This window comes from Chelonoidis abingdonii, chromosome 2, assembly GCF_003597395.2.
Source record: "Chelonoidis abingdonii isolate Lonesome George chromosome 2, CheloAbing_2.0, whole genome shotgun sequence".
NCBI classification, from domain to species: Eukaryota; Metazoa; Chordata; order Testudines; family Testudinidae; genus Chelonoidis; species Chelonoidis abingdonii.
In genome coordinates this window covers 287896003-287920379 of record NC_133770.1, presented here as the reverse complement: position 1 = coordinate 287920379, position 24377 = coordinate 287896003, and the positions used below count along the sequence as shown (strand labels likewise).

The window sequence follows — 24377 nt, the reverse complement described above, 5'->3', positions numbered from 1 at the left end:
CCTCTCAAGTCTCCCACATTCCAAGGCGGATTAAATCACAGTGAGCTAAGGGTATGGCTACACTTGCAGCTGTACAGCGCTGCTGCGGGAGCGCTCCCACGGCCGCGCTTTGAAGTGCGAGTGTGGTCGTGGCGCCAGCGCTGGGAGAGAGCTCTCCCAGTGCTGCAGGTACTCCACCTCCCCGCGGGGATTAGCTTACAGTGCTGGGAGCCACGCTCCCAGCGCTGGGACACTGTTTACACTGGCGCTTTACAGCGCTGTAACTTGCTGCGCTCAGGGGGGTGTTTTTTCACAGCCCTGAGCGAGAAAGTTGCAGCGCTGTAAAGCGCCAGTGTAGCCAAGGCCTAAGATCACTTTAAGTGAGAGCATCTACATGAGGATTTAATGCTCTTTAACTTCCTCACGTTGACTTTTTGTACCTTTAGTTGATTTGTTATAACTTTCCTGAGAGTCCCTGTGTAGATAAGCGCTAGGACTCCGAGAGTTGCCACTAAATGTAATGTAAACAAGGCTTTTGTAAGAATCAACAGGAAATATGGCACTGTTTAGTGTTCTACAGCATGTGTAGCATTTTTAAACTTCTTGCTGAAGCTTTACTTGTGCAGAGCTTACTGATTAGAAACAATGAAATGATGATTTTCACCACACCAAAAAAAGAGAACTAAAATTAGTATTTTCCCTCAATTTATAACTCCAAAATGTTAATGGGTGGTGGTGGGAAGGAAAGGCCTGAAGATCAAATCTTTGGCTAAGTGTCTGCTCTTGAGGCAAATGTATGGGTAACTGATGATCATACTTGTTCCAAGCTCCTTTTTTGAAGGATGGAAAAATGCAATTGGCACAATTAGTTGCATTTCATCAAGATTATGAAATACTGCAGATTGCCTGAAGGTATAAAAATAAATGAATTAGCATATTTCACAATATTTTGAAGAAAGTCTGACTTTTCTTTGTGTATCTATTTTAACCTGCTTATTTTCTATGTGGAATACCCTGACTACACAATGACTCAGCTGGAAGCCAACAAAGCCCACAGCTACATAGTAACACATATTTGAATACAGATGGCAAATATGCAGAAAATAGTGCTCCTCTCTGACAAGCCGAGCAGGGTTTGATGCTATTTTTCTTATGTCACTTTTGTTAATGCATTCAGAGTTGGAAGGGAATAGCATAATATGTGATACTGCATATATTATAATTCTGTATATGTGCAGTTCAAAATATAAGTCTATTGACTTAACACATCACAAAGTTATTCAGTTATTTTTATGTTCAACTAAAATTATTGGCCCTGTTACTTGTTACTCCTGTGTTAAATATTAGCATGAAACTTGGATACTTCTTGTTTGAGCTAAAGTAGTTACACCAAGGAAAAAAATTGTATATATTCATCTGCGAGTCCCCTCTCCTCCTTTTCTAGGAAACCCTGTAATGCTGCTGCAGTGACTCAAGACCATGAGTACCAACCTCAGGGTAGACAGTTAAGAGCAAGACCACAAACTCCAAATTAGTTGTGAGTTCTATACTTAGGCTTTGTCTACATTGCACAGTTTTGTTGTCAAAAGGCAGTTTTTTGCTGACAAAACAGTGGAGGTGTACATGCTACAGAGCTACTATAGGAGGCAAAACTCTGCTGTTTTGACGACAAAATAAAACCGCCTTGAGAAGAGGCATAGAGCTTTCTGCGGTAGAGTTACTGGCAAAGCATCAGCTGCTGTTCGTTATGTCAACATAACTGGCCTTCCCTAGTATCCCACAAGGCCCACCACCATGACCGCTGTGCTTACTGTTTTGAACTTGGCTGCCCTGCAGGTATGCACCGTTCACCTGTCAAAGCTCCAGGAAGCTTTGACATTTTTCAGTGTGGAGAGCTCTCAGAGCTGGTGAAGGATGCTCATGGTGGCTGAGGAGGCTGTTGGAGAATTCAGAGGGAATCACAGAACCATCAATATGGAATTGGCAGGCAGACAGAGCAGACTGTTGCTGCAGGGATGAGGGTGGGAAGAGACTGCTGTGTAGAGCCAGGGGATGTTGTGGGGGGCGTCCCCCCTCCCCAGAATTGGTTACCCAGGCTGCTGTCTAAACTTAGAGACAGTGTGCTGACACACTCTCCCCCAGTATACACGCACTTCCCCAGTGCACACTGTCTTTTCACATATGCACTTCCCCCCCACTACTGTCTCTCACATGCTTCCCCAATACACACTTTGTTTCTGTCTCTCCCCCCGCCCCCCCCCACTCCTTTCTTCCCTCCACGCTTCAGTTGAAAAGCAGCTGGCAATCTAGAAGGATGCCCATGGAAAGATGGGATTGAGAAACCTGCATCATGTGATGCTTTACCTGGCCCATGAGGTATTGCAAACCCTTTCCAACAAACCCTGCAGCCAGTTGCATAGTGGGATAGCTACCCACAGTGCACTGATCTCTGTGTCGATGCAAGAGCTGCTAGTGTGGATGCGCTCTGCTTACACAAGGATCATAGTGTGGACATGCAATAGCGGTTGAATTAAAGCAGCATAACTTTTGTCAACAAAACTCTAGTGTAGACAAGACCTGAGATGTCCCCAACCAGTTATCAAGTGTGAGCTCCTCAGGCACTAAATCTATCTTAATATGGAGTTACAGACAGTCCCCTTGGGTACTCTAACCACCCATGTGAGCATACCTTTGTAATAGATGGTCTCATATCAAGAATAAGAGCAATATTCAGGTTACTCCCAGTCCCGAAGGACCAGTCATGTACTCCAAGTCAGTTGCACCTGAGATCTTACCCCAAACACAACACTTGTAGCCAATCCTATAATAAACTATAAAGATTTATTAAATAGAAAAAGGAAACCAGAGAATTATTTACAAAATTAAAACCGGTAAACATAGATACACAAATGAGTTGCAATCTTACATTTAAAAAGGTAATAAAAGCTGCTGTAATCAGATTCTATATGTTGTTTAGGGCTAATTCAGGCTAAGCCACTGAGGATCTGTTTTTTATGCTGAGAAACACTTCGTCCCACAGAGTCAAAGCAGCACACAAATATCAACTTCCTTTTCTTTGTAGTTGTATCCCACTCCTGCTGAGCTGAGCTGCAAACTCAGCTGATGGCAGGGGTCTACTTGCATGACTTGCTTTCACAGGGAGGAGAGCAGAACAACAGAAGTATTTTGTCCTCTTGTTGATGGTATGTAGGGATAGTCCAATTGCAGTGTACACACTAGTTTTTCTGGTATCAATAAACTTTTTGTTTTGGAAAGGGTGTAACACTTTCTATTGAAGATCAGCCCTTCTTGCTAATTAATATCTCTCTCCTGTATAGTGATTTACCTGGTCACAGAGGCTCACAACATAGCTGTTCAAATATTACCTGAGGCATACAGATGTTGTGAGATTAATGCATGCAGCAACTCACAGGCGGGAAGCGGGAGCCAGCACATCCCTCGGCCCGCGCTGCTTCCCACAGCTCCCATTGGCCTGGAGTGATGAACCGCTGCCAGTGGGAGCTGCAGTTGGCTGAACCTGCGGACACGGCAGGTAAACAAACTGGCCTGGCCCGCTGGGGGCTTACGCTGGTGGGCCACATCCCGAAGGTTGCTGATCCCCCACTGTAGAGTCTAAACACATTCTTATAATTCAAATCCGTTTTTTAACTATCTAACACACAGTTGAGCCAGAGTGTTCCAGCTATGTATTTGTCAGCGTTCAGCTGAGACATAGGGATCTTGGCACGAGCTGGCACTGGTCTGCCAGTGTCACAAACCCACAGATTGTAATACGAGGGGTTTGGAGCTGAAAATCTCCTTTTAGTGTGTAAGTAGTTGTTACTAAAAGCATAATTTTGTAAGGAGAGCTATGCGTCCACCTTTTGGTATAATGAAAAGCATCAGTTGTTATATTGCACATGAGTTTTGAACATCAATCCTTTTACGTTTATTGGCTCAGTTAGTGATCCTCATGTTAGTGTATTATCATTTTTCCTATTACAATGTAAAACTGCAATATGAATTATAATTCTAGCCTTTTTATATTGTGTTCAACCAGCTGCAGATTTTAGGTCAGCAGTAGTGGGTGGGAATCAATGCCAAAATAGCAAAGTTTTGTATTTGTGTAGCATATAGCACAAAGTCTAGAAAGAAATTGATTACTTAGGGCAGTAGTCCCCAACGCAGGGCCCGCGGGCTCCATGGTACCCGCTGCGGCATCTGTGTGCACCCACGTAGTGTCCGGCGGACAAGCATCCGCCGAAATGCCGCCGAGAAGCAGCAGCATCCAGAGGTGACGCCGTCGAAATCCAGATGATTTTTGACAGCATTTGGGCGGTGACGCCTCTGGATGGCGCTGCTTCTCGATGGCATTTCGGCAGTGACACCTATTGACATTCTCAGCGGCATTTCGGCAGATGCTCGTCCGCTGGCCACGGTCCTCGGTGGCTCGGTGCCAGATGAAAAAGGTTGGGGACCACTGACTTAGGGCATGTCTACACAGCAAAGAAAAACCTGTGGCTGACCCATTCCATCCAACTTGGGCTGTGGGCTCGTTCATTGTGGTGTAGACTTCTGGGCTTGGTGAGAGCCTGGGCTCTAGGCTACTGGTAGGAGAGTCTCAGAGCTCGGTCTCCTGTTTGAGCCCAGAATTATACACAGCAACGGAACAGCCCCACAGCTCGAGCCCCATGAGCCCGACTTGGCTGGCATGGGCTAGCTGTGGATTTTTCTTTAGACCCACACTTAGTGTTTTTACATCTGGACTTGCCAGAGACTGCATTGGCATGTCCTGCTGGTAGATGAGTTATAACTGGACCATGTTGCACAGGGCAGTATTGGTACAGTATTCATGTACACAGTGAGAACACTGATATAGTGGCAGATGTTAATTTGCAGTAATATACGTGTTTGCAGAATGTTTAAAATTCCTGCTTAGTTGTCATACAAGTGCGTTCTCTGTATGCTAAGCTATATAGTGGTGAAGCTCTGGGGGATCTGTTCTTCACTCAGTCCACAATCATAGCTGCTTTTACAGGTCTGAACGCTGAGAGAGATTTGGAGCTGTAGCTCACAATGAGAAACTTAGACCTGTTGGAGGAGGGATAGCAAGAATATTGTTGCCAGAAAAATTTTGTTACGTATTTCCATTTATTTTGTGTTTGTAATTAAGCTCAGAAGAATCTCTTCTCATTCTTGGCTAATCCCACAATATTTTTAGGCTGTACTCTCTGGATGTGCATGAAGGCAAAAGGGAATTTGCATGCAGTGGTTTTAGATTTCCTGTTTGAAAACCCTTAAAAGTGTTTTTATAGGTCTTTTAGCTAAAGATCAAGTTATTGAATGTTATGTTTTATGTCATTTAATCTGTGCTCAAAACCCCTGGAATAGGGTGAGTAGGGGTGCTCTGTCCACGCTAGGTAGCCCAAGTACTTGCCTGCCTATCTCTGCAGGCTGTTGAGAGAGTGAGGACGCTGGGAGGAGCTGACCTTGGGGAATTAGGGAGGAGTAGAATGATGGAGGAGTGGAGAGCTAGGAGGAGCTGGAAAGGAGCAAAGGGCAGCTAGGAAACAAGGTATGGGGAACTGAACCAGAGTCGTGACTATGGGATTCAGTGGGAAGTTGGGAGATGCTGAAGGTGGAGAGCTGCCTGCTGTGTTGCTGGCGTAGAGGCCTTTGATCTGTGGCTAAGGCCTTGTGTACACTGTGGCTTTGTTTTCACTGCCAAAAAGGTCTGTTTTTACAGTGACCTAACTATCTCGCTGTGAAATCTTAGTGGAGACAAGGCACTGTAGCTTTTACTGTGATGTAGTTAGGCAAGCTCCCGTGTGAGAGGGGCATAGTGTTGACCTCGCCTGCTTAGATCATGGTAAAAACTACCAAGTTGTGTCTACTAAGATTTTCCAGCAAGATAGCTAATACACGTTAATTATCTCACTGTAAAATACAAACTGAAAAGCCACCTTTTTTGACACTGAAGGCAAAGTCTTAGCTTTTAACTCAACCTGCTAAGTTATACGAAAACTACAAACTGCTTTGTCTTCACTAGGATTTTAACTTGAATAAAGAACACACTTTTTGCACACTATAGCCAAGGCATAAATGGAAGAATGGAGAAGCAGGGTTGTGGGAGGTGCAAGAAAACAAGTACCCTGTGGCAGAGTGGATGTGTAGGTGAGTGAGTATAGAGAAGTGTGCATGTAATTTAGGAGTATGTGGTCAGGTATAGAGAGGGAAGAGTAAAAGGACTTAATATAGAGTATAAAAGACATTGGGGAGGGGAAAGAAAGGGAAATATTGAAATGGCACATACATGCTAGGAAGCAAATGAAATAGTGGAAATGAAGAATGGTATAAATTAAGGAAGGAAAGAGTTACTAAACAGAAGGAAAAATTGGACTGAAGGAACTACGGTAGAAGCTCAAAGATATGAACAACAGAGTTAGAGACTGACCAGTCAACCCGACACCATGTGGAATGGGAAGTAAGCAATCAGGCAGCAGCAGAGACAAACAAACAGTAAATACTATATTGTGGCTGTATCGCATCTTAAAAGTAGGCACATCTGTCCCTGCCCCCTACTCGCCACCTGGAGGGCAGTCACTTACAGGTAGGAGGTGAAGACGCTAAATTTCACAGGCACAGATGTGGAGCAGGCAAAGCAGGAGTAGTGCTGGGGACAGGTCTGCAGCTTTCCTGTAAGCCAGGGCACATTCGCCCCCTCAAAAGAAACTTCCCGAGCTCCTGCTGGAACCTGGCCTGGAGTATTTGCAGCTGAAGCTGGGCCCCAGCTCCTGCCTGCATGCTCAACTCTGGAGGAGCAGCTCAGTTTTAAAGGGCCACAGCCTGCACTGGGTGCCCACTGATACCGTGGTGCCCCAGTGTGCCTCACTCATCACCTTTGCAGCCAGGGGGCTAGGCCCAGCTGCCCGTGCATATCCCCCATTGCCAGGCAGCCACTTACAGGTAGAAAGAACAGGAGTACTTGTGGCACCTTAGAGACTAACAATTTTTTTTCGGCATGAGCTTTTGTGAACTACAGCTCACTTCTTCGGATGCATAGAATGGATACAGACTAACACGGTTGCTTCTCTAAAACTTACAGGTAAGAGGTGAAGATGCTGAAGTTCGCAGGCACAGCTGTGAGCCATAAGCGCCGATGCCATAGGTGTTCTGGTGCTAGAGCACCCAGGGGGAAAAATTGGTCTGCACCTACTGGCAGCACCCTGCCCCAGCTCACCTCCGCTGCGCCTCCTCCTCCTTCCCTGAGCGCACTGTGTCCTCACTTGTCCCCCTCGCTCCCAGCGCTTGCCGGGAGTGGGGAGGGTGGGAAATGCATGCGCTTGGGGAAGAGGCAAAGGTATAATGTGATCTTGCAAGCACTTGGGCATATGTCTACATTTGAGTATGTGCCTAAGTGCATGCAGGATCAGAGTCTTAATCCTGAGGTTAGCTTTGGCTTTAATTATGGAGTTACATTTGCCTTTGACTCCTACAGACCTGCAAGAAGTATTATTAGATATATATGTTTTGAAATATTGGCTCTGCTGATAATTTTAGCTAATTGCTTGGGATACATATTACCATGATTTGTTTGATGTATTGGTATGTGGTATGCCTTATGGAAAATGGCACCTTGGGTGAGGCTGGAGGTGGAGCAGGGTTGCGGAATGGAGCTTGTCTGGGGGCAGAGTGAGGCGGGGAAGCGGGGGCTAGGGGCAGGGGGCGGAGCGGAGGTGCAGGTGGAGTGGGTGATGGGGGTGGACTGGGACTGGAGGCGGAACTTGGAGTGAAGCTGAGGGTAGAAGGACGGAGCAGAGATGCAGGCAGCACAGAGGATGGGGATGGACCAGGGCTGGAGACTGACTGTGTCTGTGAGCTGAACAGGCCTGAGGGGCGGAGCCAGACGAGGGCAGCAGGGAGCGGGGTTCTTACTGTAACACCCTCTTTTGACAGCACACACCTCCCATGGTGCCAACGTTGACTACTCCTAAGGCTAGCCTTGTAAATATATAGAGAGATGATATGCCTCTTTCTTTCTGCCCAGGAATACCTCTGGAAGAGTTTAATTTCAGTGAGTTTTTTCCTTTATAAAATACTTTAAAATGGTTACAATTTGGTTAAAATATTTCTAGACTGTTCCCATCACACAGTCACCATATTTTGTGATCATATCTCAACCATGTTTTTTTTTTTTTTTTAAACTAAGCTTTGTTGTAGCTTTGAAAAGTGTTAAGCTAAGTGTTACCTGTTTGAGTCAATTTTTTTGTGGTGCTTTAAATCAAAAGGTAGGGATGCTGTCTTGTATTTAGTGGAGGGAGTCGGGAAGCCTGGGTTCTGTGCCATGGTATGCAACTTGCTGTATAATCTTGGGAAAGTCACTTAATCTCCTTGTGCCTTATGCTTGATAAGTAAAATGGAGATTTTTTTCAAACATGAACTAATTAAGCATCACCACATCCCTGGGTGTTAGGAAGGTGCTTGAGATATTTGGAAGAACAATATGAAGAAAAAGTATAGAAACAGTTTGTTTATAAATTTTATTTGTTACCTGCTTAATGTGAATGTTAACTTAATGTTAATGCTTTATTTGTTAGCTTGTAATGTTGGGGGTTTTGGAGGAGTGTGTTTTTTTGTTTGTTTTTTGTTGAATTAATTTTGGAACTTTTTAAATTTAAAATTATATTAAAATTTAGGTTTACATCACTTGAAGCTTATTGAGTATTCAGATAACATAGCTATCAATTATATTTAGCAAACTGAATATTTCTTAATATTTTTGGCTGATATTCATATTATTTGTTTACGGCATACTTAATTGATTTACAGTTTCTTTGATTCTCTGCATACTTAATTTCTGTCTAATTAGTTGCTTTGTTGACTTCCCACCTGATTAATTATCCACTGCTTAATCATTGATTCTGTGCATACGTAATTGACTTATTGCTTATTTGATGCTTTGCACTTAATTGACTAATTAATCGCCCTGTTGCTTCACCACCTAATTAGCACCTGGTTGATCAATTGTCAGTTGCTTACTCATCACCTAATTGTTTAAGAACTATGATCAGCACACTTATTCTTCTGCTGTCTAGACCCAGCCCTCCTCCTCTGCCTATTCTCCTAACATTCTCCTTGTTTTCACTTCTCTGCTCCAGTTCTATTGCCTTATATTTCCCCTATTAATTCCCCATCCTGCTTCTGCATTCTATTCTGTAACATTTCCCCATCACCACAATCCACACTCTGTACTGCCACCCTTTCTCTCCTTTGGCTCCATATATTCCAACTTTGCCTTCACTTTATTGTGTTCATACCCCTTTTATTATATGATGTCTGATATTATCTTGTAAGCTCCTTGAGGGAGACCCTGTTTTTTATTATTATTCCCAGACACTTATCTCACTTTTGGGTTCTGTAAAAAATACTGTTATTCTTCTTCGAGTGCTTGCTCATATCCATTCCAATTAGGTGTGCGTGCACGTTCGTTGGAAGATTTTTACCCTAACTCGGTGGGTCACCATGGCGCCGGATATATACCCCTGCCGACCCAACCGTCCCTCAGTTCCTTCTTACCACCCGTGTCGGTCGTTGGAACAGTTGAGTGCGGTTTCACTGACCTCCACTTCCCTAGCTACTCTTAGTTCTCTAGTTATTTTGTTGTGTATGTAGTTCAAAGTTATATAGTTATAGTTAATTTTTATTGTTCATAGTTAGTGTATAGTTAAGAGGGGTTCGGGGATTAGCCCCTTCCCCGCACCAGGTGCCGAGGCTCATGCCCAGTTCACCGGGTTTCAAACTGTGCTCGGCCTGTCATAAGTTGATGCTGACAGGAGATCCACACGACTCCTGCCTTAAGTGCCTCGGGGAATCTCACCTGGCAGATAAGTGTCACATTTGCAAGGCTTTTAAGGCGAGAACAAAAAAGGAGCGGGACTTTCGGCTAAAGCAGCTCCTCATGGAGGCGGCTCTTACCCCTCTGCCTTCGGCACCCAGCGCTGGTCAATCGACGGGCAGAAGCACCTCCCCGGCACTGGACCGCACCGGTACTGCCAAGGCCTCTTGGCACCAGCCATCGCCGGCACTGAAGTCTATTCGGCACCGCTCCCTCTCCCTGAGGTCGAGAAAGCCTAAGACTCCTGCTGCTTCTGTGCCACCCGCACTGCAGCCAGAGAGCTCGTCTAAGTTGGATCCCCGGCACCGACACCTGCCGGGGCACCGACGATTCCGGTCCCATGAGGGCCGTCAAGTCTGGTGCCTGACAGCTCCCCGGCACGTGCCGTGGTTGAGCTTACCATTCCCTCCACGCCGGAGACATTCTCTATGGTGAGGGATCTGACTGCCACGAAGAGTCGACGCTGCCTAAACCCCTGGCACCGCCAGTGCGGGTAATACAGTCTATCGGCAAGCCTGCCTTGATAAGGCCATCCTCTGTCAGCACAGCAGAATGGCACCGTTCACGATCACGGTCCCGCAGACGCTCCCGGTTCCGTCGGCGCTCCCGACGCCGCTCGCAGTCCCGGTACCGTTCTCCTCTTTGGTACCGGTCGCACTCACGGCACCGGTCGGTATTCCGTTCGCCGATCCGCTACTCTCGGCACCGTTCCAGCTCCCGGCACCGCTCCAGGCACCGTGACTCCCGTAGCCGCTCCCGACGTCGAGCCTCGAGATCTCGGTCGACCTCCTGGCACCACTCCGGTTGAAGGTCCCAATCTCGTTCCCGGTACTGGTACACCTCCCGGTACCGGTCCCTGGTGCCGAGTAGGGCAAGGTCTGCTAGAGACAGACTCTGCCCAGGGCTTTTCAGCACCTTCATGGCCATCCAGACACGGATCAGGGTCGTCCCACGCGGACAGCTCTTATGCTCAGGACCGCGATTCTGATGTGCCCACCAGAGTCTTCCAAGAGGCCCAGGACCAAGGACTCCATCAGTGGTCTTTCTGGACACCTTGGGCGTACCACCAGGCCCAAGGCGTACCAGTAGTTCCGTCCTGCTCTGTCTCATCAGAGCACCGAGTGCCAGAGGCGACGGTTAGCCGTCCCACTCCGACTGCTGCGGAGGAAGCCTCAGTCCACCCACCGGACGCCCAGGTTCCTCTGGAGCAGGAGATCGCCCAAGAGCAACAGGCCACCCAGGACCCACTCGTCGCTGGCATCTCCTCTTCCTCTTCTCCAGATGAGGTGGTGGCAGGAACATCCTCTTCGGGCTCTCCTCCAATCAACCTGATAGCCCATCAGGACCTCCTAAGGAGGGTAGCACTCAATATGAACCTCCAGGTGGAGGAGGTCCCGGAGGTTAAGGACCCGGTAGTGGACGTTCTATTGGCGGATGCTCCCACTAGAGTGGCCCTACCATTTATTCGGACCATCCAGACGAATGCCGATACTATATGGCAGTCCCCAGCCTCTATCCCTTCTGCAGCCAGGGGAGTCAAGCGTAAATATATGGTTCCCTCTAAAGGGTACGAGTGCTTGTATGTCCCTCCTCCTCCCTGCTCACTAGTTGTGCAGTCCGTTAATGAGAGCGAATGCCATGGCTAGCAGGCGCCAGCCCCGAAATCGAAGGAGGCGAGGCGAATGGACCTACTCGGCTGCAAGGTGTACTCAGCAGGGGCCCTACAGCTCCGGGTGGCAAATCAACAAGCCTTGCTTAGCCGCTATAATTATAACACCTGGGTGGTGGTGGGTAAGTTTACGGAGCTTCTCCCTCAAGACTCCCGCCAAGAGTTCTTTGCCCTCTTGGAGGAAGGGAAGAAGGTGGCCAGAACTTCCCTCCAGGCCTTGTTGGATGCAGCCGACTCAGCAGCCAGGACTCTGGCCTCGGGTGTTGCCATGAAGCACATCTCGTGGCTTCAGGTTGCAAACCTCCCTCTGGAACTGCTTTATACCGTTCAGGACTTACCATTTATTAGTAAAGACCTCTTCTCAGAAAAGACTGACCCCAGGCTGCAAAGCCTGAAGGACAACAGGGTCATAATGCTCTTTCTCGGCATGCATACGCCGGTTACCCAACGCAGGCCTTTCCATCCCCAGCCTCACCACCCATACTCTGTGCCTAGACAAAGACGGGACTTTGGCTGGCGGCGTGGCCGAGGTGGTCGCAGACGATCGTCAGGACCCGTAGGGGTCCAAAATCAAGGTCCCTCGAAACCACCACCAGGACCAAAGACGAACTTTTGAAGGTGCACCCGTTACAGGCCAGGATTCCTCTCCTCCCTTCTCCAACCATCTCTCCTACTTCCTCCCGGCGTGGTCCCAGTTAACTTCAGATCGCTGGGTCCTATGCACAGTGGAGTATGGGTACCACCTCCAATTTATTTCAACCCCGCCCTCCCACGCTCCAACCCTGTTCCTCTTCAGGGACCTCTCTTACGAGCAATTCCTCTTGCAAGAGGTGCAGATGCTCCTTGCCATAGGAGCTATGGAGGAGGTACCGATGGAAGAAAGGGGCAAGTGGTTTTGCTCCCATTATTTCCTAATCCCCAAGTCGAAGGGAGGTCTCAGACCTATCCTAGACCTGCGAGGACTCAATCAGTTTATGGTAAAGTTGAAGTTCCACATGGTATACCTGGGGACCATTATCCCGTCCTTGGATCCTGGAGACTGGTATGCCGCCCTTGATATGAAGGATGCGTACTTTCACATCGCCATCTTTCCTCCGCACAGGAGATACCTCCGCTTTGTAGCCAACCGTCAGCACTTCCAGTTTATGGTCCTGCTGTTTGGCCTTTCTGCACCCCCAAGGGTGTTTACAAAGTGTATGGCCATAGTCGCCGCCCATCTCTGCCGACGTCGGATACATGTTTTTCCGTATTTGGACAATTGGCTCATCCGAGGGGCCTCCAAGACACAAGTCACTCAGCATGTGCGCATCGTCAAGGACCTATTCACACGTCTAGGCCTGATGATCAGAAAAATCCACTCTGGTTCCCATGCAGAGATTAGACTTCATAGGAGCTATCTTGGACTCCAGTCTAGCCAGAGCCTGCTTACCACAGCTGCGGTTTCAGGCAATGGCAACAATCATCCGAGGTCTACAGAATTTCCCGACGGCCTCGGCTCGCACTTGTTTCGGTCTCCTGGGTCACATGGCTGCCTGCACGTTGGTAACCAAACACGCCAGGCTCCGCCTCCGTCCTTTCCAAGTTTGGCTCAACTCGTTATACCGCCTGGGCAGGGACCCAATAGACACAATAGTCATCATTCCCCCAAGCACCCTAGGCTCCCTAGAATGCTGGCTAACTCCCTCCTTGATGTGTGCAGGAATGCCATTCCATCCACCGCAACCCTCAATGTCCCTGACGACGGATGCGTCATCTCTCGGCTGGGGTGCTCACCTTGGTCACCTTCGTACTCAAGGCCTTTGATCTTCTCAGGCAGGGCCGTCCTTAGCCATAGGCAGAATAGTCAGCCGTGTAGGGCCCCACTCTGCGTGAGGGCACCACTCTGCAGGAAGCCCAGACAGACGGGAAGCAGTGGAGCATAAAAGAGCAGGGCTGCTGGGTCCTAGAGAGAGCCGAATGCAGCACAGTCTGAGGGAGGGGCTGCTGGGAAGTCTCTGGGAAGGGGTGGGGGAAGGAACTCACCTACAGGAGCTGGAGTCGAGGTGCTCAAGCACCAGGAATATTCAAGGCTGGGGGCTCTGTTCCACCAATATTTGGAGCTGGGTTTCTCCCCTGTGCCCGCCTCGGATCTGCCCTGCCTGAAAGAAAACAGCCAGTGCCTCTCTCCTTTGTTTATGCTGCTTTTGTCTAAGGCTATAGAAGTCAGTGGCAGGCAGCCTCCTGGAGCACCGGGGGAGGGGAAGAGGGAGAGAGGAGGGGTCCCTCCCCTGGAGCTTGCTTCTGCCAGTAAGGAGTGGGGAGAGTCCTCTCTGGCCCTACCCCTGGGGCAGCCTGTCTGCATCCCAAGTTCCTTATCCCCAACCCTGCCCCACCCCAGAGCCTGCGGCTCTGAGCACCCTGCTGCAGTGTGAACCTCTCATCCTCAGCCCCATCCCAGAGCCCTCACTTGAGGGGGGAAAATGTGCAACTTAAATTTGGTGGTCAGTTGGAGTATCATTGTGTTTAGCACAATACTTGATTATTTTACACCCTTTCAAGTATACAGGTATTATAAAGTGGGAATGTTCTTAATGTTTTCTCTGACTACTGTGTGGGTGCCTCAGTTTCCCCTATGCATTTCTCAAGGATCTAGATGGTGGGATAAGGGTGTGTGATTGTTGTAGAGCCCTAGAGTGCAGTATGATGCGTGTCTGCACAGGAGAATGGCCGAACACCCTGTTCTCCAAGGCATGTGGCCTGAGTCGCCTCTCCTGCAATGTGCCACTGAAGTGTGTGAGAACAAAGAGATCAGGTGGCCTCCTAATGCCTGAAAAAGACAAAGGCCAGGAGGAGAGGGTCAGTGCTGTTGGATTCGCGGAAGTGCATGGATGTGAAGAGGATGCTGGGATGCTTGTGAGACTGCTCCATACCAAACAAGTCAGGACTCTGGGAGCCTCCTCTCTCTGAGCTACTATTCCGGAGCAAGACCGCTTACACTTATCCTGGGTCTGACCTCAGAGCATTTCAGATGCCCTTCCACACTGTGCGCTTTCCGCAGCGGTGTGCCCAGGCAGGTCCTGGGGCACCAGAGGTCGCTGACCCAACTCAGCCACATAAACAGAAAGGTTTATTTAGACGGACAGGATATCACAGTCTAAAATAAAGGCTTGTAGGTACAGAAACAGGACCCCTCAGTCAGGTCCATCTTGGAGGCTGGGAGCCTAGACCAAGTTCTGGGCTTACCATTTCCCCAGCCCAGCTCCAAACTGACACTCCTCCTCTAGCCTTTGTGTTTCTTCTGATCTCTTCTGATCTGTCCTCAGCAACCTTCAATTGGCACCTTGCAGCGGGAAACTGAGGCACCCACCAGTATTCAAGAGGAAAACATTAAGAAACATTCCCACTTTTTTCACCGCAAGCGCAACAAAATATAATACGTATATTGACAAGCAGGCAGTGCTGCTTCTGACTTAACACATTTAATTGACCCTTGTAATCTTGGTGCTTGACGCATTGTATCTTCATTTATATCGGCATTACAGGTCGACAGCGGGGTTAGGGTGGGGGCGGGCACCACACTTTGGGCACCTCCCAAATTATACAACCCGCCGCCTATGCTCACCTGTGAGGTGACTCTTTCCCCCGCGTGAGGGCTGTCAGGGTAGTGTTGGGTGAGGAGTGCCCGTGGGGAAGGATTGAGGCTGACTTGCCTACCTGCTGAGGGAATGACAGTGAAAGTAACTCCTTCCTCGCAGGCAGCCAGGATTGGAATGGTCACAGACATACGGCTGGCTGGGTGAATAGAAGCAGATACGCAGGGTGAAAATCAGTACCAGGGTTGGGGGAGGGTGAGCCGATGTCCCTATCTTTTATAGAGACAGTCCTCAATTTTTTGGCCCCCCCCCCCCCCTCCCCCTCTTTTCTTATATAGGCTCCTATTGCCCCCACCTCCCACCGATTTTTCCACACCTTTGCTGTCTATCACCCCAGGTGGGTAATTGTGCCTATGATAAGACAAAGCCCCAAATATCGAAGAACTGGCCCTATAATAATCAGACATCTGGATCTTGTCACCCTAGCTGGGAGCGCATCTCTACCCACGACTAGCAGTAATCCAATCTAATCTGGGGGAGCGCAACTCAGGATCGAGGATTAGCTCGCTGTGCCCAATGGGTGCTCCGTCCCTGAGATCAGGTGCTGTGCTAATTCACCATGCCCCGTGAGCGGGCGGTGGTGCCCACTGGCATGTGATTGGACCGAAGGAGTTTGCTGCTGCGTGCCACTACTGCACCCCAAGACGTTCAGGTCCACCTAGCTCCTCTCCCCTGGCAAGCTGTTGAACCAGCAGGCTGGCGGGGGAGGAGGCGGGAGTGAGCCAAGCAATGAAAGCAGTACTGTGTTCCCATTTGATTGTCATTGACAAATTTGTCGCCAAAAATGCGCTAAAGAATTCTGAATTCAATTTTCAATACCTATTTTTTTAAAAAATCAATACGCTAGCCAAAAACAGAAAATTAAGTTTGTTGAACAATTAGTTGACATAGTTTGCTAATGGGAAAGGGAGTAGACCATTTTTCATCAGAGAAACAAAAAATGTTGACTGACTTTCCAATACCCTTTACTGCCAAATAGAGCCCTCCAAACAACTGTAATATGCCTCATCTCCTTACTAGTAGCAATAGATCATGGGTCGCAACCTCACGGCACATATAGCCAAAGGTGGCACGCGATCCGAACTTTTTGATGAACACGCAGTGGTGGGTGAATGCTTCAGCCCCACCGCTGGCTCTGGATGCCCGCGCTGCGCCACTTGCCGATCTCGGGATCCACTGCCAGTTCCCATCTCAGGACCCCGCTGCTGCCTGACACCACCCAAGGATACCCCAAGGCTGGCACGCAGGCTGAGCAGCGCCAGCAGCTGAGACCCCGCTGGAGCCACTCAACGCCGCTGCTGTCAGCGGGTACATTCACTCAGCTGCAACAGGTCTGAGCGTGGACTTAAATTCAATCGAAATAAGGAAAACAAAGAGCAACTAATGAGCAAAGTGCAAGAAACCTAGAGCAGTGGTCCCCCAACCTTTTCGTCTGGCAGTCCGCCAGACCAAAGGACGTGTGGCGACTGAGCATCCACCGAAATGCTTGCTGAATATTCGGCGGCAAGCAGTGTCATCCAGAGGAGTGTTTGGCGCAAAATGGCTGCCAGAAATTTCGGCGACATTTTGGCAGATACATCGCCTCTGGCCAGTATGCGTGTGTACTGAAAAGCCCCTGTGGCAACCATGGCGCCCAGCGGGCATCACGTTGTGGGACCCGCTGACCTAGAGAGCACGTCGAAGCAGCAGTGATCGTTGTGATTTAAAATGGACTTGCACTGTATGAGAAGAATTGCATTTGTTGCACACATGTCAAAATCAATTGATGGACATTGGTACAGGTTATACATAACAGCAAACTTGCCACCCATATACTACTGACAATTCTGTAACAATAGCATCAGGAGAAGGAGTTCTCTCAAAACTAACAGCCATAAAAACTATCTCGCTCTACAATGAGTCAGGAAACACTTGACTGGTCGGCTATTCTTACAATCAAACAAGACATCACTTTGTCTTGGTCATACATTGAATTGATTACTGATTGCAGCAAAAAAGCAGAAAGATTGCTTAATAAAAACTAATCAACGTGTTTCAATTAACCTCTCATAAAATGCCAATAAATTTGACAAATTAAAAAAATATTTTTGTCATCATTCTGTCAAATCAGAATTTTTTCTATAGTGCTACTTTAGTGCTAGTATCATCAACATTACAAGGGTGCTTCAAGTTAAACTGGTTTTCAAGTTAACAGCCTGTGGCAGTTTTTCAATACCTGTAAGCTATGTTTGTGTATGCAAGAGCGACAGGCTATCAGGGGCATAGTTTATAATCTCGCCTAGGGCACCATAAATCCTAAGGGAGGCCTGTTCTCAGGAGCTGGCATTATACATAAATGTCCGAGAACTGGAGAGGAGTCCATCCTGGCCGTTTGCCAGGCTTTCCACTCTCAGTTGCTGAGGCCGTGTGTCTCAGTGGTTTACAGACAAGCACAGACGCCAGTCACCATACACAACAGGGAGGACCAGTCCTCCCCCTTTTTCAGGAGGCATTACATACCATTCTGGGACTTTTGCATAGCCCCCTCGAAGATCTGGATAGTGTCTAGTCTTCTAGGCGGTCGACACTCTGGCGACGAAACGACTCAGCAGGTCTTTTCTGTCTCACACTGGTCGATCCACCCGGACGTATGCATTCTGTTTCCGAAGTGCCTAGTGGGGATTTCCCCAAATAGACCTGTTCGCTTGCCGGAGACAGGAATGCCAGATTGTTCGTGCTCCTTCCAAGTCTCTCCCGGATCGATCTTGGCTGCTTTCCTGATGCGGTGGAAGAGCCAGCTCCTTGCCTGCCTTCCACTGTTCCTGCTGTTCACAAGTCCTGCTGAAACACCGCAGGGACAGAAGCACGCTCTCATGATCGTTGCAGCGTGGCCCAGGCAGCACTGGTACACCACGTTTGCTCTGACTTGTCAATAGCCAGCCAGTTTACCTGCTCACTCCCCCAGACCCAACTCGGACCTGCAGACTTCGCCACCTCGGACCTGCAGCATCTTCAACCTCATGCGTGGCTGCTGCATGGCTAACCAGTAAGTTACATTCTCTGAATCAGTACAAGTTCTCCTGGGTAGCAGGAAGCCTTCCCAGCCGGTCACATACTGGCCAAGTGGAAGCGTTCTCCTGCGGTGCGAAACGCTTAATTTACTTCCACTGAGGTCTCGATCCCCTTCTATTTTGGACTACATCTGGTCTCTCAAACAGGTAGGCCTTAGCAGTATCCACTGAGGTACACTTGGCAGCCATCTCTACCTTCCCGGGAGGCAAAGGTGGTCATTCCGTGTTCTCACACCCTATGGTTTCGAGGTTCTCAAGGCTTGGAGCGCCTTATACCCTCAAGTACGGCCGCCCAGGCCCGACTGGGACCCCAGCCTGGTTTTAACCAGACTTATGTCTCCCGTTCGAGCCATTAGCAACCTGCTCGCTACTATATCTGTCTTGGAAGACAGCTTTCCTCGTAGCCTTACATTGGCAGACAAGTCTCCGAACTTAGGGCTCTTACGGTGATCCGCCGTACACTGTGTTCCACAAAGACAAAGGTGCAGTTGCGACCACACCTGGCTTTACTCCCTCAGGTGGTTTCGGCCTTTCATGTTAACCAGGACATGTTTCTCCCGGTGTTTTTCCCGAAGCCACACTCAAATGACGGAGAAACAGTTGCACTTCCTGGACATCCATAGAGCGCTCGCATTTTATATTGAGCAGACAAAACTGTTTCGTAAAACACCCCAACTCTTTGTCGCAGTAGCAGACTGAATGAAAGGCCTACTTGTTTCCTCTCAGAGGATCTCATCTTGGGTGACGGCGTGCATCCGCACTTGTTATGATTTGGCTCATATTTCCCCATGCCACATCACCGCGCATTCAACCAGGGCTCAGGCTTCATCTGCCACCTTCCTGGCTTGTGTATCTATCCAGGAGATATGTTGCGCAGCTATCTGGTCCTCGGTCCACACCTTTGCTTCGCATTATTCTCTGGTTCAACAGTCAAGAGATGGTGCAGTCTTTGGCTCAGCAGTTTTGCATTCTAATACATCTCACTCCGACCCCACCGCCTAGGTAAGGCTTGGGAATCACCTAACTGGGATGGATATGAGCAAGCACTCGAAGAAGAAAATACAGTTACTCACCTTTTGTAACTGTTGTTCTTCGAGATGTCTTGCTCATATTCATTCCAAACCGGCCCTCCTTCCCCACTGTCGGAGTAGCCAGCAAGAAGGAACTGAGGGGTGGTTGGGTCGGCAGGGGTATATATCCGGTGCCATGGTGGCACCACTCCAGGGGGCGCCCAGCCGACCCACCGAGTGTTGCTAGGGTAAAAATCTTCCGACGAATGTGCACGCGGCGCGCACACACCTAACTGGAATGGATATGAGCAACACGTCTCAAAGAACAACAGTTACAAAGGTGAGTAACCGTCTTTTATTTGACTGTTTGTTTATGCACTCAGTAGTCTTCTACTAGTAGCTGGTCACTCCTCCTCTAGGACTCTTGCTGTTCAGAGCGAAAGGGGGAAAAAGATGACCCCAAAGACACTTACCAGGAGAACTTAAGAAGGGATGAGGAGGCAGCAGAAAGTGGGTCAATCAGTCAGTTCTTCTCTTCCCCAACGGTTCAGGAAGGGGAGAGCAGACCAAATGGAATCTGGGTATCAACTGGAAGATAATAAGATCCCAGAAAGTGAATGTTATCTGAATATTGGAGCATTCATCTCTCTAATGGTCACTGTATATTAACATTTTTGTTTAATGTTCATAGGTATTTTTACTCTGCATAGCATGAATCTTAAATACATATTTACATTTAGAAAGAACAGTTTTGACCTGCAGGGTAAATAATATGCTTCATCTAAAAAAAAAAAAAAAAATGAATACATATTAAGCAAGTAGAGTGGAGTCTTTTCAGTGGAGAATTTCTATCATGTATATAATATGCATTTTTAAAAATTGCCATTATATGTATGTGCCCAAGACTGCATAATGGCTGGGAAGGAGCCATACTGATCTTTTGAGGACACATTATGTGCTTTAAATAACTGCCTACATACATAAGCTAATGAAACATAATTTTAAGAGTTTTCCTGCAACATAAGGGTGTTAAAGGAGTTGTAGATGTATGCTCTGTGCATTAGTTTGAAAAAAATGCAACTGTCTCCAAAGATGAGATGAGAGAATGCTCTAATTAAAAAAAAAACAACAACAAAAAAAAAACACAATCCCCCCACCCCCGCAAGAGTAAAAATAATGCACACAAAAGTCTAGTAGCAGAAGGGAGGCTATCCAGTTTATTGCACCGAATGCAGCATATATGATACTTCCTGGGGGAATTCTGTGCTACTGTGCAATGCAGAATTTTGCAGAAATTTCCTTTCCCTGACATAAATGGGCTGCAGTGCTACTGGCTACCACTAGGGGGGCATTGGACCTGGGAGAGCTCGCACTTAAAAGACATTGGGGGTGGGGGTGGGCGGGGATGAGAATAGAGTTCCTGGCAGCTGCAGTTACCCACGTGTCCTGAGGGAAGGAGATGGTGTCGTACAGGAAACTCCACACAAGCCTGGGACCCAGCAGCAGGCTGTTTCTCTCTCTGGATCTCTGGGTGATAGGGGGATGTGTATCTGGGATAGGGGGGAATGGAGGGGGGCTGATGTCTGTTCTGGGGGACCATGGCTGAGCTCAGGAGGGAATGGCTGAGCTCAGGAGGGAGAGGGGTGGCTGCCTGGCCTGAGGGGGGCATGTCTGGGCTCTGGAGAGTAGGGGATGTTTTTCTGGTCTGGGGGTGTGGGGAGCACGGCTGGACTCGGGTGGAGGGGTTGTGGGTGTTTGACCCCCTGGCTGGGCTGGTGGGGAGGAGGGAGCGAAACAAGAACTGAGTTGTCATAAGGATTTCTTTAACTCTCTACTCCTGGAAGAAATTTTGTGTTTGTCTGTATTGTTATAGACATACTTGTTGACAGGTATTTTGAAATAAATTACCAGAGTAATTGAAACTGACATGATTATGTAGTGTTATTTTGACAAATAAAATTTGCAGAATTTTAAAATACTGGGTGCAGAATTTTTAATGTATTGGCTCAGAATTCCCCCAGGAATAGTATGATTATCTGGCTTGTGGGTAGGTGGCATACATATACATTAGGGCCATGAGCTACTTGCACAAAGAGACTGAGTATGGGCTCTTGAGACCAGAGTGACGGAACTGGAAGAATTAAGGGAGACAGAGAAATACATAGGAGAGACTTTCTGGGACACAGTAGAGCAGTCCCACCCCAATCTGATGTTCTCTATGCTTTTGAGGAGAATGAAAGTCTTGGAGAAAGACAACATCAAGCTAGAGCGGAGGTAAATGATCCCATAGTTGGGACCCTCCTTCCAGATGATGTTATGGTATTCCTTTGCCCTGAGGATACCTCTCCAGGGGAGGAACCCCTGTTATTAGGAAAAGCCAGGTAATAGTAATGGGGGATTCAGTTGTTAGAAATATATATAGTTGGGTTTTTGATGACCAGGAGAACAATATAGTGAATTGCTTGCTGGGTGCAAAGGTTGCAGATCTCTTGAGACATCTAGACAGGCTTATGTACAGTGCTAGGAAGGAGCTGGAGGTCATGGTACACTTAGGACCAGTGACAGAGAGAGGTAGGAGAGTGGCCCTGGAAGCCAATTTTAGGCTGCTAGATAAGAGATTAAAGACCAGGACCTCCATAATAACATTCTCTGAAATGCTTCCATTTCCATGTGCTGGGTCACTTAGACAGGCAGAACTGCAGGTCTCAATGTTTGGATGAGACGATGGTGATCGCAGGAGGGATTTATGTTGATTAGGAAGTGGGGAACCTTTTGGGAAAGAGGAGCTTATACAGGAAGGCTGGGCTCCACCTAAACCTAGGGTTCCCAAACTTGGTTCACTGCTTGTTCAAGGTAAGCCCCGGTGGGCCATGAGACATGTTGTTTACCTGAGCATTCGCAGGTACGGCCGCTCGCAGCTCCCAGTGGCCGCGGTTCACCATTCCAGGCCAACGGGAGCTGCAGGAAGTGGTAAACACAGTGACTCTCAGCCTGCCAGAGGCTTACCCAGAACAAGCCGCGAGCCAAGTTTGAGAACCCCTGACCAAAACCAAAACAGAACCAGATTGCTGGCATGTAAAGTTTAAAAGGTCATAGATAGGGACCTACCAAATTCATGGTCCATTTTGGTCAATTTCGTGGTCATAAGATTTTTAAAATAGTACATTTTATGATTTCAGCTACTTAAATCTGAAATTTCACTGTGTTGTAATTGTACAAGTGCTGACCCGAAAAGGAGTTGTCGCAGGGGCTGACAAGGTTATTGTATGTGGAGCTGTGGTACTGCTGCCCTTCTTCTGTGCTGCTGCTGGCGTCAGTGCTGCCTTCAAAGCTGGGCAGCTGGAGAGCAGTGGCTACTGGCCAGGAGCCCAGCTCTGAAGGCAGCACTGCCGTCGCCAGCAGCAGCACAGAAGTAAGGATGACATGTATGGTATTGCCACCTTTACTTCTGCGTTGCTGCCTGCAGAACTGGGCCCTCAGTCAGCAGTCAACACTCTCCAGCCGCCCAGCTCTGAAGACAGAAGCGCAGAAATAAGTGTGTTATGGTATGGCATTGCCATCCTTACTTCTGCGCTGCTTCTGACGGGGCACTTGCCTCAGAGCTGGGCGCCTGGCCAACAGCCGCCACTCTCTGGCCATGCAGCTCTGAAGGTAGTGCAGAAGTAAGGGTGGCAATAACATGATCCCCTCTAAAGTAACCTTGTGATCCCCTGCAACTCCGTTTTGGGTCAGGACTCCCAATTTGATAAATTCTGATCTCCCCTGTGAAATCAGTATAGTACAGGTTAAGAGCACACAAAAGACCAGATTTCATGGTGGGGAGACTAGATTTCATGGTCCATGATGCGTTTTTCATGGCCCTGAATTTGGTAGGGCCCTGGTCGTACAGGAGTTTTTAAACTAACAGTTAGTTAGGGCAGGGGCACGCAAACTTTTTGGCCTGAGGGCCGCATTAGGTTTCGTAGATCGTGTGGAGGGCTGGTTAGGGGAGGAGGTCATGGCCTGGCCCCCACCTCCTATCTGCCCCCACCCCCGGGACTCCTGCCCCATCCAAACCCCCCCCGCCTCCAGTTCCCTGACGGCTCCTCTGGGACCCCTGCCCAATCCTCTCTCCACCACCCCCCGCTCCCTGTCCCCTGACTGCCCCTGGATTCCCACTGCCCCATCCAACTCCTCCTCTAATTTCTGACGGCCCCCCCCCCGGGACCCGTGGCCCATCCAACCACCCCTTCTCTCTGTACCCTGACTGCTTCTCCATCCAATGCCCCTCCTTCCTGACTGCCCGCGCCCCAGACCCCTGCCCCCATTCAACCCCCATTCCTCCCCCGACCATCCCAACCCCTATTCATACCCCCCCCGCCCAACCACCACTCCAAACTCAACTTCCCTCTATCCAACTCCTCCTGCTCCCTGCCCTCTCATTGCACTGCCTGGAACACCGGTGGCTGGTGGCACTACAGCTGCGCCGTCCGGCTGGAGCAAGCCACGCGGCCACCACCACGCAGCACAGAGCACTAGATCAGGCCGGGCTCTGCAGCTGCATTGCCTCAGAAGCTCACAGCCCAGCCGTCCAGAGTGTTGCGCTGGCAGCAGAGTGAGCAAGCTGAGGCTGCGGGCGAAGGGGAACAGCAGGGGAGGGGTCGGGGGCTAGTTTCCTGGGCCAGGAGCTCGGGGGCTGGGCAGGACGGTCCCGCAGGCTGGGTGTGGCACGTGGGCTGTAGTTTGCTCACCCCTGAGGTAGGGGAAAGCTGACTTGTATGGTGAAGCTCATGCAGTGATCAGTGGGACACAGTAATACCAGGATACAAAATAATAGTAATGACAGAGTAGGTTGCACAGGAGGAGTATAGGGAGTAGCACTGTATGTGAAAGAAAACAGAGTCAAATATAGTAGAAATCTTAAATGAATCACACAATACCATAGAGCTTGAAAAATGTACCAAACACCTACCAATTGGAAGGTTAGACCTACTAGTTAGAGGCAGATACAAAGGATAAGCGAGTGGGAGGTGAGGTCCAGGTGCATAAACCCCGTATGACTTTCAGCTTCCCTTGCTATGCAGAGCTGTTAGCTGAAGGTAAGATGCTGGGATATTTCTCAGGATGCTGTCCCAGAAATCTGTTCAGGACACCATCTTGTAT

The 24377-nt window shown here is 48.7% G+C and overlaps 1 protein-coding gene across 5 annotated transcripts in view; it reads left to right on the top strand.

Moving 5' to 3' along the window:
• ZFAT (zinc finger and AT-hook domain containing) overlaps positions 1-24377 on the top strand; it is a 301679-nt gene that overhangs the window by 96135 nt on the left and 181167 nt on the right. Inside the window, exon 1 of one of the 5 annotated variants that reach the window (XM_075063269.1) lies at positions 5887-6153. The exons of 3 other annotated variants lie outside the window; for them this stretch is intronic. In XM_075063269.1, the coding sequence (XP_074919370.1) occupies positions 6090-6153 (64 nt within the window). In that variant the 5' untranslated portion in view covers positions 5887-6089. Of the gene's footprint in view, positions 1-5886; positions 6154-8031; positions 8054-24377 lie in introns of those variants that run through there. One more of the 5 variants, XM_075063273.1, reaches the window with a different exon arrangement.